This window comes from Schistocerca nitens, chromosome 1 (assembly GCF_023898315.1).
Source record: "Schistocerca nitens isolate TAMUIC-IGC-003100 chromosome 1, iqSchNite1.1, whole genome shotgun sequence".
Classification (NCBI taxonomy): Eukaryota; Metazoa; Arthropoda; class Insecta; order Orthoptera; family Acrididae; genus Schistocerca; species Schistocerca nitens.
The window spans coordinates 172401833-172419438 of NC_064614.1; the positions used below are offsets into that span (position 1 = coordinate 172401833).

A 17606-nucleotide genomic window follows, 5' to 3' on the forward strand; every position below is an offset into this window, starting at 1 on the left:
AAATTCCCTTAGTGCCAGAAAAATTAAATGAATTTTTTGTTAACAGTACTAAGTTCGAAGCTACTGCTACCTCAGCACCAGATGATGCAACTTCTGAAAGTTTTACGTACAACATTCCTGACCTAAATAACTTATCCTTTAAATGGAAACAGGTGACCTGCCAAACTGTGTTCAAAGTCGTCACAAACCTACATGGCTCATACAGTGAAGATCTCTATGGCATCTCCAACACCATCTTGAAACAAATAATTGACATTATTGTTGCCCCTCTTACCTTTCTGATCAATAGTACTTTTACAGCTGGAAAATTTCCTGAGGTCCTGAAGGCTACTATTGTTATCCCAATCTATAAAAAAGTAGAAAAAAAAACAAACCTGAAAGTTACCGTCCAATATCCCTCATACCTATACTATCCAAGATAATAGAATGCTGCTTTAAAACACAACTTTGCAACTACTTTGCTGAACAAAATCTTTTTTCCCCCTCGTTCTTTGGTTTTAGGCCAGGATTGTCTACAATAAATGCAGTAGAAACTCTTGTGACAGACATACTTGATGGCTTCGAGAACAATTCCATCACTTGTGCTGTACTACTAGATCTGAGTAAAGCATTTGATACTGTATCCCATGAAATACTAATAAATAAACTAGAGTGCTATGGTGTCAAAAATAACGAACTGGCATTAATCAGATCATACCTGACAAACAGAACTCAGGTAGTTATAGTAAATAGCCAGCAATCAAATGCCCTACCAGTTGTAAGAGGCGTGCCACAAGCCTCAATGCTTGGACCTTTTCTCTTCCTGGTATACATGAATGACTTGCCTACTTTCATGCTTCACAAGTCAATAATATATGCTGACGACACAACCCTGATTACCTCAGATAACAAATTGGAGGAAGTGAAGAAACAAACAAAAGTAATGCTTGAAAAGTCTGCCATATGGCTCCACAGTAACAAGCTGATACTCAACAGTAGCAAGACTGAAACTATGTATTTCTTCTTGCACAATCTACAGGAAAAATTAAATGAGTCTGACTCTGTAAGACTTCTAGGAATCCACCTGGACCCGAAATTAACATGGAACACCCACACGGAACTGTTATGTACCAGACTATCTAGAGTAGTCTTTTTGTTAAGGAAACTAAAAACATTAGTTAGCAGAAAACAACTTTTATCTTCTTATTATGCCTTCTTTGAATCTCACTTACAGTACGGAATAAAATTATGTGGCAATTCAACTGGTGCTCGGACAGTGTTCATGTGGCAGAAGAAAGCAATTAGGGCAATTACAGGTATTAAAAGCCAAGAATCATGTCGAAAGCACTTTAAGGAACTTAACATCTTAACATTACCTTCTCTGTATATAAAAACATGTCTTCTTTCCATAAAAAAGCAAATACATACCTTACCTTCCAGAACAGATGTTCATTCACATGATACCAGATATAAAAACAATCTTGATGTAGACTTTACTAGGCTATCTAAGGTCCAAAGTAGCTCTAAGCAAACAGGATTAAAATTATATAACAAGTTACCACAATCACTGAAAGACCTACAAGGTGATGCCTTCAAGAAGCAGCTGCACAAATTGTTAGCTGATAAGTATATCTATGATGTAAAGGAATTAGTATGTAGTAGAGAGTGAGAGTAACTATGATGTTAAGGAATTGGAATGTAGTAGAGAGTAACTATGATGTTAAGGAATTATAATGTAGAGAATAGCTCTTTATCCTCATGTAATGTAATCTGAATGTACATAGTTTCCCAATTTTAGATTCACTATCAAATGTAATGTCAAAACTGTCTATTTCAACAAATGTTGGCTAATGACAAGTAATAAATAAATAGAAATAAAAAAAATTGAACCACTGTACAACACAACACATTGTTTTCTCATTATGGATACACTGAGTCATTTAGTCTTGCATCCTTGTTTATACAAATTTTTTGTGATTGTCATTATTACATGGATGTCAATTTGTTCAGTATTTGAGTAAATATTAGAGAGCATATTTGTAGACAGAATATTTCATTGTGAATAATACAAACAAGGATTTATGAAAGTGGGATATATTTTGCTGAGGGCAAAATATTTGACAAGAACAGTTCATCTAAATCTCAGTGACTTACATAGAATCTGGAAGTTACACACTGAATTTATTTGTCTGAACTTAATTTTGTTATTTTCAGTATTAACTGAGAACCTGTGTCATTGTAATTACCTGGATGTAATCACACTTGGAAAAATATTTACCTGACATTCAAAACATAGGAGTTCCAGAATATTACAGTTAGGGAGAGAGAGAATGAGAGAAAGAGGACCTACTCACTCATGGTCTTAACAGCAATAACCAAAGCAAGACATAGCTAACAAGACAAAAGAATAACATTGATTTTTTTGTCACCAGTCTCCTGACTGGTTGATTATTGAAAGAAAATGTCTATCCTAACCTTGAATCAGGAAGATGAGTATCCATTATTCCCCGTTCACCAGCATAGCATATTTCAAGACTTGCACTAATAAAATTCAAGCATTTGTATGTGAAGATCAGTGGTTGGAATAGTCCTCAGTAGCTTTAACAGCTTGTGTGCTTAAACTAACATTTGTGAATTTCATCTTATAATTAGTTTTGTAGATTTATTAGTATTAGTTAGCAGTTTTAAAGTTGTGTATTTTTTAACTTATTGTGCTATTCTGCCTCTTGTATACAACTTCCAGTGCTGCTTCATTGTGCATAACTTGTGAGATAAGTCATGCACCAATTTTGAGCATCTGTTTATTAAATTGAGGACTAAACTTTCCACAACACTGAACTGTTTAAAATATTAGAAATTTGTTTGTGCAAATATGTAACTTCACTGACATCTCTAAACACTATCACATGTTAAGATACTCAAAAAATTAAAAACCTGTAAAGTGTAACTGCAGGTGTTAACTGGAATCTATATCCCTAGCTTTAAATATTTTGTCACATTAAAGGTATTCCTTTGTTTTTGAATGTTAGTTAATTTCTAATTTTCTGCCTGATGTGTGCCGTCAACATGTTAAAGATAATAGCACAGACTATAAAGCTCTATTATGAACCTTACAGACAGGGTCTGTATTACTTTTAGTTCTAAAACAAGCTGAAAAGAACTCGCTTAATTTTTCAATTTGTTTTCTGAATTGAAAACAGTTTGATTAATCATTTCATTTGTGTAGCATTTAACTTACTCATAGTATGTTCTTATGAACTACACTGCTTATGAACTACATTGCCTATAGATGCAAAGATGAACAGTTTTGTGACTGTCCCACATGTGAACAATGTATGTTAAAAAACACAAGTCAGAAATGTACATTCTAATTAATCATAGAGAAACCCTAGCAAAAATCAGCTATATAATGTACACAGTGGTTTTATATCAGAAACAACAATTTATTATTCTTTAAAAACTAATATATAATCATCTCATACAATTCTTATGAGACAAAGGAATAAAAATGAAACTTGGCTCTCTGATGCAGGCAATGAAGCTACTGCTGATTGCGGGAGCAGATTTCTTACCTGCTCAGAGGGAGTATCATGTTAGAGCAATCCATTTGGCTGTTGCAGCAGGGGATACTAAGGTATGGTAATACAAATTATATATATATGTATCTTACATTACCATAGAGCTGCTATTTGAAACAAAAAAGTCCTGTCCTGCAACAGTGACTCCAGAAGCCTATGTTTCCTTTTAATTGTTTTCATATGATTTCTGTTTTGTGAAGGTTTCATAGTATGTCAGGTATTATATACATATTTTATGAAATTGTAAAGTTCTTGATAGAAATTGTGATAAAAAATGAGGATTGGCAACTGTTATCTTTTGCCTGACTAATGTAATGGTGTTTGACTTACAGCTAGTTTTCCAGGTTAAATACACACACAAACACACACACACAAGTGCTCACTCACACACACACACACAAACACACACACAAATGCACCCATTCACAGCTGAAAAGACACTAAATTTTAGTTGTTCACAAGCCGACTGATATGGTTTGAGGGAAAAGGAGAGTGTGAAAAGTGTACAGAGGTAAGATATGCAAGGTAAGAATAAGATGGATAGATAATGGGAATCAGGGGGCAGCTGACTCTCAGCAGCATCCATATACCCAGCTGCCAACATCTGGAGCCCTGAATCATGCCTGTGTTTACCAACGTCAGGTCTGTGACTGCATCAGAAATTACTTCTTGAATGACCCCTGTAATGGCCCAAGTTGTGATAGAATAACAGAAGCTATGGTAGTGGTGGGTCTGCAGAAGGATGTGATGGGTGAGTGTAGAAGGCAGGTCTTGCAACTGAAACATCCACGAGGGACTGACTTGCAGGAAGCTGGAATAGAATCAGAGGTAGCTTATTTGTAATTCCATTGTTTTCTGGGTTACCAAAAAACCTGTGACCTTGTGAATCAGTCCCAGACCAGTGCTGCCCTTATAACCAAGCCTGAGAAACCTTGGTCACATCCTTTGATTACCTTTTTCTGTGTCTTGAGATGAGAAAGATCCTCTGTTAAATCTTATCCTCATGCTTAAAGTGGTTTTATGTCACCCACTCAACCTACTGAACATCGTCAACCATCCATGCAACATTCCTGCCCTCAATCATGCATCCCACAGGTGGACAACAAAGGTTGTCCTATCCGCCCTCCCACCAACTACTGTGATTCAGTCACTGGCATATTCTGTTATATGAGAGAAAAGGCTACATGTGAAAGCAACCAGCTGTGCTACAATAACTACCCAGTTCGTTATGTGCATGTTACAACTAATCTTCTGTGTACCCATAGGTCTGGTCTCTTGTACATAGTGGCTATTGCAAACTTGACCACTTGGTTGCTTAATATTCTGCACACCACAATGCCATTGACTTTCTCAACTGTGTTTGTACTTAAACCATTTGGGTCCCCTCCACCCAATACCAGAACCTTCTGGACTATGCAGGTGACTAATATTGTGGCAAACCCTCTGACCTATATCTCTCATTGTCCCCCTTTCCCCCTGTACTGTTACCCTTTCATCTCATTATTTTCTACCCCCATCCCTTCTGTGTCTAGACAGTTACCCCTTTTCTCTTTCTCGCTTTTTCTCCTGTCCCCTCTCCCCCATTCCCCTCCAACACACACACACACACACACACACACACACACACACACACACACACACACACACACACACTTACCGATGTGCACACATCACCCAATTTCTCCCTCTCCCTCTCTCTGTCCCTCTCTTTTAATGTCTTGTTCAGTCATCATTCTGGACTGTTAGTAAGAGTGCCCTTCTGCCCTTTCCTGTCTCCCATTACTTCCGATGCCCTGCAAGTGGTCAAGCTATCTTCTCTCTCCACAATACTGAACCTCCCTGGTCAACCACTCATAAAAATTTAGTAACAATGTGGCTTCATTTATGTAGATCTGTGTTTGTGTGTATGTGCTTAAACTGGTAAAAGAACCATAGGTTGAATGCTAGTGAACTATGCTGCACTATTATGAGTTTATGTGTGCCATGCATTAATTAAATATAGATGACTGATTGCTTATTCTTATGTTGTATTCATATCGGGTCTCCAGGTCATCTGGACACAATATGTTGGTGGTCCACCTGGCCGCCATCTTCAGGGGAGGAGGCCATTACACTACCTCAAAAAAAAAGTGAAATCAAACACGTCACAGTGGCTCCTATATACACCAACCGTGGGTCCACCATGCATGTGCAAAAATAACTGCCCTCTAACGACAGGCACAACAGTGTACCAGTGGTGAAAGCTCGTGAAAACAATAAATCGATATCAAACACTATTAACAATGACCGTTGTTTCTTAATGTCAACCAGAACAGGGTTCTAACTCTTACTTAAAGGATATTCCTTATCTCTATTTATAATATTGTCAGTTAGCCAGATTTCAAAGGCTTCTTTCAGTACACAGTCCCAACACTGCAACGCAGAGGCAACCACTTGTGTCTCATCATACAACATTTTATGTCCTTCCATAAGACAATGTTCCAGAACCACAGATTTTTCTGGCTGAAATAAATGTGTGTGGTGATGATGCCCCATGTAATGATCCTGGACCATACGAGTTGTTGATCTAATAGACTTTCCCGCAGTGGCAGGGAATCTTGTAGACTCCAGGCTTTCTCAAACCTAAATCATCTTTGACTGAGCCTAACAGGGCTATGGTCTTAGCTGGTAGACAGAATACACTTTTAATATTAATTTTCTTTAAAACTCTATCTATTTTTGAAGATATACTCCCTACAAAAGGTAGGGAGTTCATTATCGCCCATAGTCGCCAATTTGTTTATGGAAGATTTTGATGACATGGTGCTGAAGACTGCATTTTTAAAACCAACTAGCTTCTGGAGATATGTTGACTATACATTTGTAGTATGGCCATGTGAGAGTGATGCTCTACATTATTTCATACATCATTTTAATTACCTGCATCCCAATATTAAGTCCATGATTGAAGTTGAAAAGAATGGAAAACTTCCATTTTTAGATGTCTTGGTCTATGGGGGGAATGATGGGACATTAGGACATAGTGTTAATCATATATATCCATGTATAAGGACCGATATCTTCATGCATCAAGTGGTCATCCATCGTACCAATGCAACGGTGTCCTACATACATTTGTGAAAAGAGTTTGCGCCATCTCAGATGCAGATAGTTTGACACAAGAACTGGACCATCTGAAAGCTGTGATCAAGCAGAATGGTTACACTTACAATCAGATGCATCGTGCTCTAAGATTTTACCTTTGCAGGAACCAACAGAAGATACAAGCAAATCGGTGGCTTTCCTACCTTTTGTGGAGAGCATAGTTTGAAAAATAAGTAGAATTTTAAAGAAATTTAATATTAAAAGTGTATTCCATCCGCCAGCTAAGACCAGAGCACTGTTAGGCTCAGTCAAGGCTGATTTAGGTTTGACAAAGCCCGGAGTCTACGAGATTCCCTGCCATTGCGGGAAAGTCTATATTGGACAAACAATTCGTACAGGCCAGGATGACTGCGTGGAGCATCATCATCACACGTGTTTATTTCAGCCAGAAAAATCTGCCGTGGTGGAACATTGTCTTACAGAAGGACATAAAATATTGTACGATGAGACACAAGTGGTTGCCCCTGCATCACAGTATTGTGACTGTGTAGTGAAGGAAGCCATTGAAATCTAGCTATCTGACAATGTCATAAACAGAGATAAGGGGTATCCTTTAAGTAAGAGTTGGAACCCTGTTCTGTTTGACATTAAGAAACAACAGTCCTTGTCTCGGTCTTCTAAAACTATCAGTTGTGTTTGATATGGATTTTTCATTCCTGCGGCTTTCAACACCAGTGTGCTGTTGTGTGTGTCACTAGAGCACAGTTATTTTTGTGCACGTGTGGTGGACCCACGGTCAGTGTATAAAGGAGCTGCTATGGCATGTCTGATTTCTTTTCTGGCGAGATAGTGTGGTGGCCTACTCACCGGAAGATGACGGCCAAGTGGTCCGCTGAAATATTGTGTCCAGATGATGAGATGTTCCAGCTGGAGACCCAAAATGAATTCAATGAGTTATTACGCTCGAAAAGTTTATAGAGCCACATGCTCATTCTTATATTTATTTTTATACTCTATATTTGCATCTATACAACACAAGCCAGCTTATGATATATGGTTGTTGGGGGGGGGGGGGGGGGGGGCGCTACTTTATATACCACTGTCACTTTCGCTATTTCTTTGTTCCAATCACAGACGGTGCATGGGAATAATGATTGCTGTTGCTGGTAAGCCTCTGTGTGGACTCGAATCTCTGTAATTGTTTATAACTTTCAGTTCATAATTTTCTAAACTACTCCACCCCCCCCCCCCCCCCCCAGCATCACATTCCCTAATTCAATCACACCTTTATTCTTGTTTTATTTGTGTCTCTTTTTATAACCTCCTTCCAAGACAACTATTCATTCAATTCAATTCGCTTTCCATTTGCCATTTCTGACAAAATTCTTGTTACATCAGCAAACAATTAAGTTTTTATTTCTTCTCCCATAATATGTATTCATTTTTAAAATTTCTCTTTGGTCTTCTTTACTGAATTGTGAATGCAACTAACTGAATAACAACACTGTCTCAGTCCTTTCTCAGTTACTGCCTGCCTTACACGTCCTGTGACCCTTAGAATTGCAGTCTGCTTTCTGTACAAGATTCAGACAACCATTTGCTGCTCTATTCTTATCTCTCATGACTTAAAAATTTCTAAGACTGTATTTCATTCAATATTGTCAAAAGCTTTTTTTCTAAAATTACAAATGCTATGAGTGTGAGTTTGCCTTTCTTCAACCTATCTTTCAATGTAAATAAAAGGAGTAGGGTTGTTGGTTCCTGCATTTCTCCACAATCTGCATTTAAGCATTCAGGCAGTTTTTATCTGGTAAAGGTAATGTTGGTGTTAAGTGGTGAGTAATAATATGTGAGAAGATAGTCCACAGCTTTGACTAATGGAAAGGTCACACAAAAACTTAATTTACGATGTAAATGATGTCTTGGATTATTTTACTAAAACTGCATTTTTCTCATTATTTTGGGATACCTTACAATCCCAAAACAGCACATAAAAATTTACCAAGTTAAAGAAACTGGAAGAGGTTTTGCATTCTGTCAGTGCTATGGTCATTAAAGACTTTGAACAAGTTATATTGCACACTACTGTCACTATAATATTCCATAAAATTGAAGTGTTTTAAGATTTGTACTGATTTGTGTGGATAAGGCCTGAAGCACAACCAGCTGAAAAATTTGTTATTTGCCTGATACAAATTAATCTCTCACCCCACATTTTGTACCTGAATGAAATGTTTTTACAGGTAAATACAAAATACAAGTGCTTGAAAGGTGACACATTAACTCGCAGATAGGCACAATTAAAAGATACTTTTATATAAGCTTTCAGCCACAGCCTTTGTCAGGAAAAGAGAAACACACACCATTCATTCACACAAGCAAACACGTTTATGCACACATGACTGCCAAATCCTTCAGTTCTTGCCAGAATGAAACTATCTTGTGGGATGGAAGCAGCAATCTGGAAGGGGCACAGAAAGGTAAGGAATAGCAATGTGCGGGTGGGGGGAGAGAGGGGTGTTCTTTGGCAGAGTGTGCGGGGACTAGAATGCCAACAGGCACAGCATCAGGAGGTTGTGGGGCAGAGAGAAGGGGAAAGTAGGGTGAAAAAGGCGAGAAGTGGGGAAAGATGTGCAAGTGCATTGGCAGAGGTTGGCAAATGAAGAGGGTGAGAGATGAGAATAGGGAGGAGATGATAGGACAGAACAGGTAAAAACTGTTGAGTGGAGGATGTGGGAACAATGTTTTACCATAGGCTGAGGCTGGGATGATTATGGGAACAGAGACTGTGTTGCAATGATAGCTGACATCTGCACAGTTCAGAGAAGCTGGTGTTGGAGGGGAAGATCCAGATGGCTTGGATAGTGAAGCAGCCATTGAAATCAAGAATGTTATGTTCAGCTGCATGTTGTGCCACAGGATATTCTACTTTTCTCTTGGCCACAGTTTGATTGTGGCCTTTCATGCTGGTGGACAGCTGACTGGTAGCCATACCAATGTAAAAAGCTGTGCAAGGCTTTTACCAGACCTGACAAATAACATGGCTGGTTTCACAGGTGGCCCAGCCTCTGGTGGGGTAGGAGAAACCTGAGACAGGACTGAAGGACTGGAACAGGGAGTGCTGGGTGCATGGATTGGTCAGGTCTTGTTGCACCTGGGTCTTCCACAGGGATATGATAATTGTGGCAGAGGTTTGGGATTGAACATGGCATAGCAATGGACTAGGATGGTTGTGGAGGTTGGGTTGGCTATGGAACACCACTTTAGGAGAGGTGAGAAGGAATTCTGTAGACGTCCCTCATTTCAGGGCTTGGTGATATGTAATCAAAGCCCTGCTGAAGGATCTGGTTCAGTTGGTGCCATACACAACCTCAAAACAAATCCTGACCTAACCATCCTACCTGCCCACAAAGCTTGTGCCACTGTTGTTGTGAATCACTGTGACCACCTGACAGAAGGCCTCTGCCAATTATCTTACTCTTCCACCTATAAACTCTACCAGAGTGATCCCATTCCCATAGCCCAAAGCAATCCCCAGTCCCTGCTTAAAGCCTTAAGTCCTTCCCAGAACCTCACCACTGAATTCATTGCCCTCCTCACCACCATGACACACCACCCGCCCACCTTCAACATGCTCCCCAAGAACCACAAGCCTAACAATCCTGGACATCCCATTGTGGCTGGTTAGTGTGCCCCCACTGAAAAAAAACTTCAGCCCTCATTGACTAACACCACCAACCAATCCCCTGTAATCTACTCTCATGTCAAAGATACCAGCCACTTCCTTCACCAGCTCTCTAGCACCCCCATCCCTTAACCTCCTGAATCCCTACTCATCACTGTAGACACCACCTCCCTGTACGTCTACATCCTTAGTGCCCATGGTTGTAACCCTATTGAATACTACCTTCCTCAACATCCTTCAGACGTCAAACCCACTACCTCATTCATCATACACCTTACTAACTTTAACCTATCCCACATTCCTTTGAAGGGAATGTATACAAACATATCCATGGCACAGCCATGGGTCCACATGGCACCCTTGTATGCCAACCAGTTTATAGGCCATCTAGAGGAGACCTTCCTAGCCTCCCAAAACACCAAACTGCTAGTCCGCTTCAGGTTCATTGATGATATCTTCATGATCTAGACTCAGGGCTGACACCCAATCTTCATTCCTTCACAACCTCAACATGTTCTCTCCCTTCTGCTTCACCTAGCCCTTCTCAACCATGTGCCACCTTCCTAGATGTTGACCTCCTCCTCTCTGATGGCTCCATGTGCACCTGCATCCACATTAAACCTGCCAGCCACCAACAGTACCTGCATTTCTACTGCTGTCATCTCTTTCACACCAAAAAATCCCTCCCATACAGCTTAGCTACCCGGGGCAGCGTATTGGCAGTGACAAGAACACCCTTGCCCAATATGCTGACAATCTCACCAAGGCCTTCACAGACAGAACTTTCCCTCAGATCTAGTGAGCAAACAGATCTCCCATGACATTTCCCCTTGCACCCCCAATCCTCCAACCACCCGCTATAAAGGAGTGTTCTCTTCGTCACCCAATATCACCCCAGACTGGAACAATTAAAACACACCCTTCACTAGGGCTTTGATTGCCTATCATCATGCACTGAAATGAGGAATGTCACCAGAGGCCCTTCCCACCCATCCTAAAGTAGTGTTCCACTATGCCACTATGCCAGTCCCAATTCCAACCCCTAGCCACAAGGATCATATTCCAGAGGAAGACACAGGTGCAACAAGACCTGCCAAATCCATGCACCCAGCTTTTCCTGTTGCAGTCGAGGTTTATCCTGCCCCATCAGAGGCTGGGCCACCTGTGAAACCAGCCACATCATTTGTCAGGTCTGCTGAAATCCTTGCACAGCTTTTTATATTGGTATGACTGCCAACCAGCTGTCCACTACCAAACAGTGGCCAAGAGCAAAGTAAACTACCCTGTGGCACAACATGCAGCTAAACATAACGTTCTTGATTTCAATGGCTGCTTCACTATCCAAGTCTTCTGGATCCTCCACTCCACCACCAGCTTTTCTGAACTGTGCAGCTGTGAGTTATCATTACAACACGTTCTCTGCTCCCATAATTATACCAGCCTCAGCCTATGATAACACACTGTTCCCACACCTTCCACCCAACAGTTTTGACCTGCTCTTTCCTATCACCTCCTCTCCATCCTCATCTCCCACCCTCTTTGTTTTCCACCCTCTGCCAACACACCTGCCCAACTTTCCCCATTCCTTTACATTTTCCCTCCATTTTCCTCACCTCCCCGCCCTACAGCTTCCTGATGCTGCACCTGTTGGATTCCAGCCTCTGCACACTGTGCCAGACAGTGCTCCTCTTTCTCCCCACCCTTACACTGCTATCGCTTCCTCTTCTGAGCCCCCTCCAGATTGCTGCTTCCATCCCACGTCATCGTTGCAGCCTGGCCTGACGTGCCGGATTTGGAATTCATGCATGTGTGAGGTATGCTTGCTTTTGTGGATGAATGGTGTGTGTTTCTCTTTTCCTGGAAAACTGCAGTGGCTTAAAACTAAGTGTAGGTGTCTTGCAATTTAATATGTGATCTTTACAATATGTAGCAATCTATGTTTTCCTACATTGTTGATCTTCTTACCTGGAGTTTCAGTTGTCTGAAACAGAAATTCTTCCCCTTTAAGTACATTGTCAGATGTCAGAATATGTCACTAAGTACAAGATAGGTGCACTGTATAATTAAGTAAATGACAATAATAACAAATAATTACAGATTAGATCAATTGCAAGAAAAATTGTCTACATAGGTAAATATATGACAAAGGCGATTAGTAATTAACAAGGTAATTGACAGTAAATAGAACAGCAATAAAATAGTTACATGAAATAAAAATGGTTATAAAATAAAGTTTTCTGTTTATTTGTAGTTTAATGAAATAAAAAAATCATTTACCACACACTCAAAAAATGCTTGAGAAGAGTGAAACAATTTACTTTTCATCCATTTCACAATACTAGTTTTAAATTTATTTACTCATACTGTGTAGACATTTTCAGGCAATTTTTTGATGTAGATAAGACCAAGATATTTGTAGCTGTTATGGGTCTTTGCCAATCTATGACACGTTGATTGTATGCCCACTTCTTGTATTATGGTGTTGGATTTTCCTCAGGTTATACTTACTTAAGTCTTCCTTAAGAAAAACAAGGCAGTTATGGATATAGGCTGCAGGCTAGGTACTTTCATTGTATTTTGTTTTTTGAAATAATCCCTATGTGATTCACACAGGTTAAGTCCTGAAATGCACCTGATAGCTTCATTTTGCAATTTAAACACTAAATTTAAGGCAACATAATTACGCCATAGTAGCAGTCCATAACTCAGATGGGAGTGTAAGAATGTAAAAGATGAATGTAATAGATGTACTGTATTGACACTGCTGAGCAGCTTGTACATCAGACAGATGGCATGTGCCTGTATGCCGTGTAATTTACCTCTGTGGGTATCATCATGTCTAAGTGAAATGCTTGTGGTGACTATCAACCACTCTTACAGCACCTTTGTGCTTTGACTGAACAGACACTTTGGTTTAACTTAATTTTTGTTTTCGTGCACTGGTTAGTTTGCATACTGTGTTTTTGTGTGTTCAATATTTGTAAATAAAATTGTCTTCAACAAGTTAATGTGTGTTGGTGCTACTATTTCCTCATCTACTGCAAGGGGAAGAAATTACCAAATGCTAATAGTTTGGCAATTTTGTTGTCATGACTGTGAGCATTCAGATTAAATACAATATCTTCAGTCTCACTATCACTTTTCTGCTGTACATTTGGGAAAGACTAAGTAATAAATATCTCCACCAATACCACTATACTATGCACATTTTTGAGGGTAGTATCACACATGCCTACAGCATTTCATCACATTGTCAACAGCTCCTCTGATTAGCTTAGTAAATTTGTGTATGGCCAATAATACCACATGGAATTTCTGTACTAATTGGCAATATTATAAAGTGTCAATGTAGAATGTGATTCAGATTTGGTTTTCAAATGAAACTGATCAAGCAGATTTTTCAACTTGTACTGAATATTATAAAAAATATTACTTGTCATTTCTTTTTTATTTATTTAAATTTTTTTGCATGTAGTCATAAAAGACAACTTTTGCTAATTTCATGTTGTTTACAAATATAGCTTAGAATTCTTTCCATGAAGATAGACATCTGTGTACAAGAAATGATTTTAGGTGTGGTGCTCTTGCTCTTATTGTATTAATTACAAGAAAATTTTTTGAAATGGATCTACAGGCAAGGAATCAACAACTAGAATCAAAATATACTGATAAACATTTATTAGAAGTCAAACATGAAGTTTATTTATTTAGCCATCCGTGGACATTTTAAAATACATGGATGTTGTCAGTTGCGTACATTCATATATTTATATAATTTGTTGTTACATGTAGTTAAACATTGTGACATGTAAGTTATTTACAATCATGTTTGTTCCTTATCAATATACTGTGAAACAAAAGCTATTTACAATCATTTTGTACTAAGGAATTCACTTATAGTGTAAAAACAGTGTTCCTGCAAAAACAATTGAAGATTTTTCCTAAAGTGGTACACGTTATCTGCTTCTTTTATTTTCTGTGGCAGTTTATTATACAGTTTTACACCTTCATACAAGAAGCTATTTTGAGTCTTATGTTTATTCTTCCTGTCTAGGTGAAGACTTGTTCTTGTACAATAGTTATGAAAACTGCTATTTGTGCTATAATTTTCTATATTTTTGTTGATGTACACTATGGTTTGGAATATAACTTCACAAGGAACAGTTAGAATTTCTAACATTTTGAAAAGTTCTCTGCAGTGGACCCGCTTACTGCTTTTTGTTATAATTCTTACTGCTCTCTTTTGCATTTTAAATACTGTTTGTAAATTCTGAGCACTGTTTCCCCAGAAAATAATACCATAACTGATTACTGAATGACATAACTAAAGTATAAAATTCTCAAACATTCACAACTGCATGTAGTGCATAACAAGTTGTGGATATCTTTTTCGAGAGTTTCATAGCATGTTCATTCCACTTAATTTGGCTGTCAGTGTGCAAACCTAAGAATTTTGTTGTAGGTACATTGTCTATGGAGATGTTATCGCGTTTTAAATTTAAGGGACTCTGTTTTGTGTTCATTCTAAAGCATATTGTATATGTTTTCTTTACGTTGAGAGTTACTCTGTTTTCCTGAGACCATCTGTGAACATCCCTCAGCACTTCAGTAGAATTTTCCAACATTTGTACTGGTGTCTTACTGGTGATTACTATGTTGCTGTCATCCACAAACAATATCTTCTCTCCACGGCTGTTGCACTTTGTTTTTTACACACTGAATATTTTGTTGGAGTACTGTGATATTTCAATAATCTTAGCAATACTACATGTACAAATTTGTAACTAGCTGTACCTATTATTTCTAGAACTAATTTTTTTCATACTTTATGTTACACTGTAAATAGATACTGGAGCACCTGATTTCAATGGGAATGGACCTTTTAGACTGCTGGTGGGACCCTGAACACAAGACAACTCTGCTACATGTTGCAGCTGAAACCAGTGTGGAAATGTTGAAGCAGATATTGAATGTGAGGAAAAGTGTAGACACCTTTGATAATGAAGGGTACTCTGCCTTTCATCGTGCAGTTCTGTCTGGAAATAGTGCGGTCATCAAATATTTTTTAGAAGAGATACAAACTCCTGTGGATCAAAGAGATGCAAAAGGGAGGACATCCCTCATTCTAGTGGCTGCAAGTGACAATTGGCTCCTAATGGAATCAGCAGTTCCAGACATTTTGCTTCATGCAGGTGCTGATGCTAGTGCACAAGACAATGAAAATATAACTGCTTATGATCTGGCACTTCAGAGCAGGAATCAAAAATATGCAGATCTTTTAGAAATGGCACAACACCTTTGTTAATTTCACTGAACAGTGTAAAGCTGGTGGTGCATAATTGCATCTATGTAATGTGTATGTGACTTCTTAACAACTGGCTAATGGCTTCATATTGACAGGGTACTTAGAGAGTTGTTACATGGTACAAAGTGCACATTTCAAGATTACAGGATATGAAAAATGCAGTCTACAGTCTATAAGTGATATAAATTAATTGTATTTGAGCGAAAACAAACCATTGTTCTCCAGATGCACCTTTGTTCATTGGACACTACCAGTAATCCAAATGAAGCCAAGTTTTTTCTCTTCTATTAAAACTAATACAATGGATTAAATTCATCCAAAATCATAAACTTGGTAATTTCACCATGGTTTTGTACCCAGACAGTTAACATATCATCAGGTCTATGTTTGCTTCCTCTGTGTGTGATTAAAATATTTCACTAAGCAGTAAAGTTTTATAAATAAACGCATCTTATGGAGGCATTTGTCCCAAATTCGTAAGAAGTCTGAGTAGTCTATTTATCATAATGAATAACAGTGATGCTAACCTAGTTGTGATCATTTATAATGTCAGTCATATCCAGTGAGACAAGCTCATTCTTCAAGCAACTATTTATATTTTGTAACTGAACCTGGCATATTACAATCTCATCCAATATCATACATTACCTTATAAATAATTAGACACCACCTGCATTTGTGATAAAGTGCCTTGAGCGACATTGCAGAAGGAAAGAAAAGGGTGTAAAATGGTGATGACATACTTTTCTGAGTCAGTGCTATCGACAGAACACAAGATACTTCAGCTCCAATTGAGTGCATTTTGAATGGAGTTCTGGAGTAGTACTCTTTCAAAATCTGATGAAATCTCAATAATAATAATAATAATAATAATAATAATAATAATTTTATTGTCGTTCAGCTGATTACAGCAATAGACAACAATGTGATCTTTATCCCAATGAATTACAACTTTTATAATATGGGAACAGGTTTTTGGTTGTCATTTATTTCCAAACCATTCTTCTTACATGAATATTTTTAAAAAGTATTAAAATATCCACAGTCAATCACTTGCTTCCTATTGTCTCATAAGTGGCATAAAAGTGACTCAAATTTTGACAAGAGTATTTGAAATGGTCCCAATGGTGATCTACATCTTATAACAGTTATAAATAACATTTCTGGTAGCTGCAGTTCACAAGCACAGACTTACAATTCTTGATCTAAGTAGAAACTACTGACATCAATAGATCTGAACTTGATTCAATTTTTTACTTATATGACAACCAAGAATCAAGAATTTTTATTCACCATCAATCATTTTACAATGAAATAGGCTTTGTCATTATAATATAATACAGGATGTAGTAATACATGTGGGGATATAATAATAAAATAAACTAGTACCAATTAACTATGGTATCCATATTAAGCACAGCAGTAATAAAATACACAATAGGAAAATTTCTAAAAGTTAGTGTCAATAAGTTATAGTATACTGTAGTATGTTACAAAACCCGTGCAATAATAATTGGATAGAAATACAAGACATAATTATACAAAACATAAAGACATAGTTATACAAAACGTAAACACAGCTTATAGCAATACAGTAAACTATAGGAAAATTTGCTAAATACTAATATCCTCTTCAGGCATCTCAAGGAATTCTTGAATATTATAAAATAGGTGATCTGATAGCCAGCTGTACCACTTAATTTTAAAATTTTTTAGATCCTTAGACCAAACATAGACTGGTAATTTGTTGAAAATTTTGATAGGGTTTTTCACAAATGTGGTTGATATTTTCTTCCCATTGGAGTTTGGAGTCAATGTAGGTACCGAAAAGTTTTCATGAATTATTTTATACTTTATCTGACATTTCCATTAGGAGTAGCTGGGCTTTATTGGGATTACACAGGAGTTTATTAGTTGCAAACCAGTCCAAGGCGGTATCAAGAGTTTGTTTTTTTGTTCTGTTCAGATCTGAAAT

At 38.0% G+C, this 17606-nt stretch overlaps 1 protein-coding gene across 1 annotated transcript in view; it reads left to right on the forward strand.

The window, feature by feature from the left end:
* Positions 1-16465, forward strand: part of LOC126244783 (serine/threonine-protein phosphatase 6 regulatory ankyrin repeat subunit B-like) — a 285876-nt gene extending 269411 nt beyond the window's left edge. The window contains exons 16-17 of the mRNA XM_049948266.1: positions 3512-3613; positions 15173-16465. Coding sequence (XP_049804223.1) covers positions 3512-3613; positions 15173-15631 — 561 coding nt within the window. The 3' untranslated portion in view covers positions 15632-16465. The remainder of the gene's footprint in view (positions 1-3511; positions 3614-15172) is intronic.
* The last annotated feature ends 1141 nt before the right edge of the window (positions 16466-17606 follow it).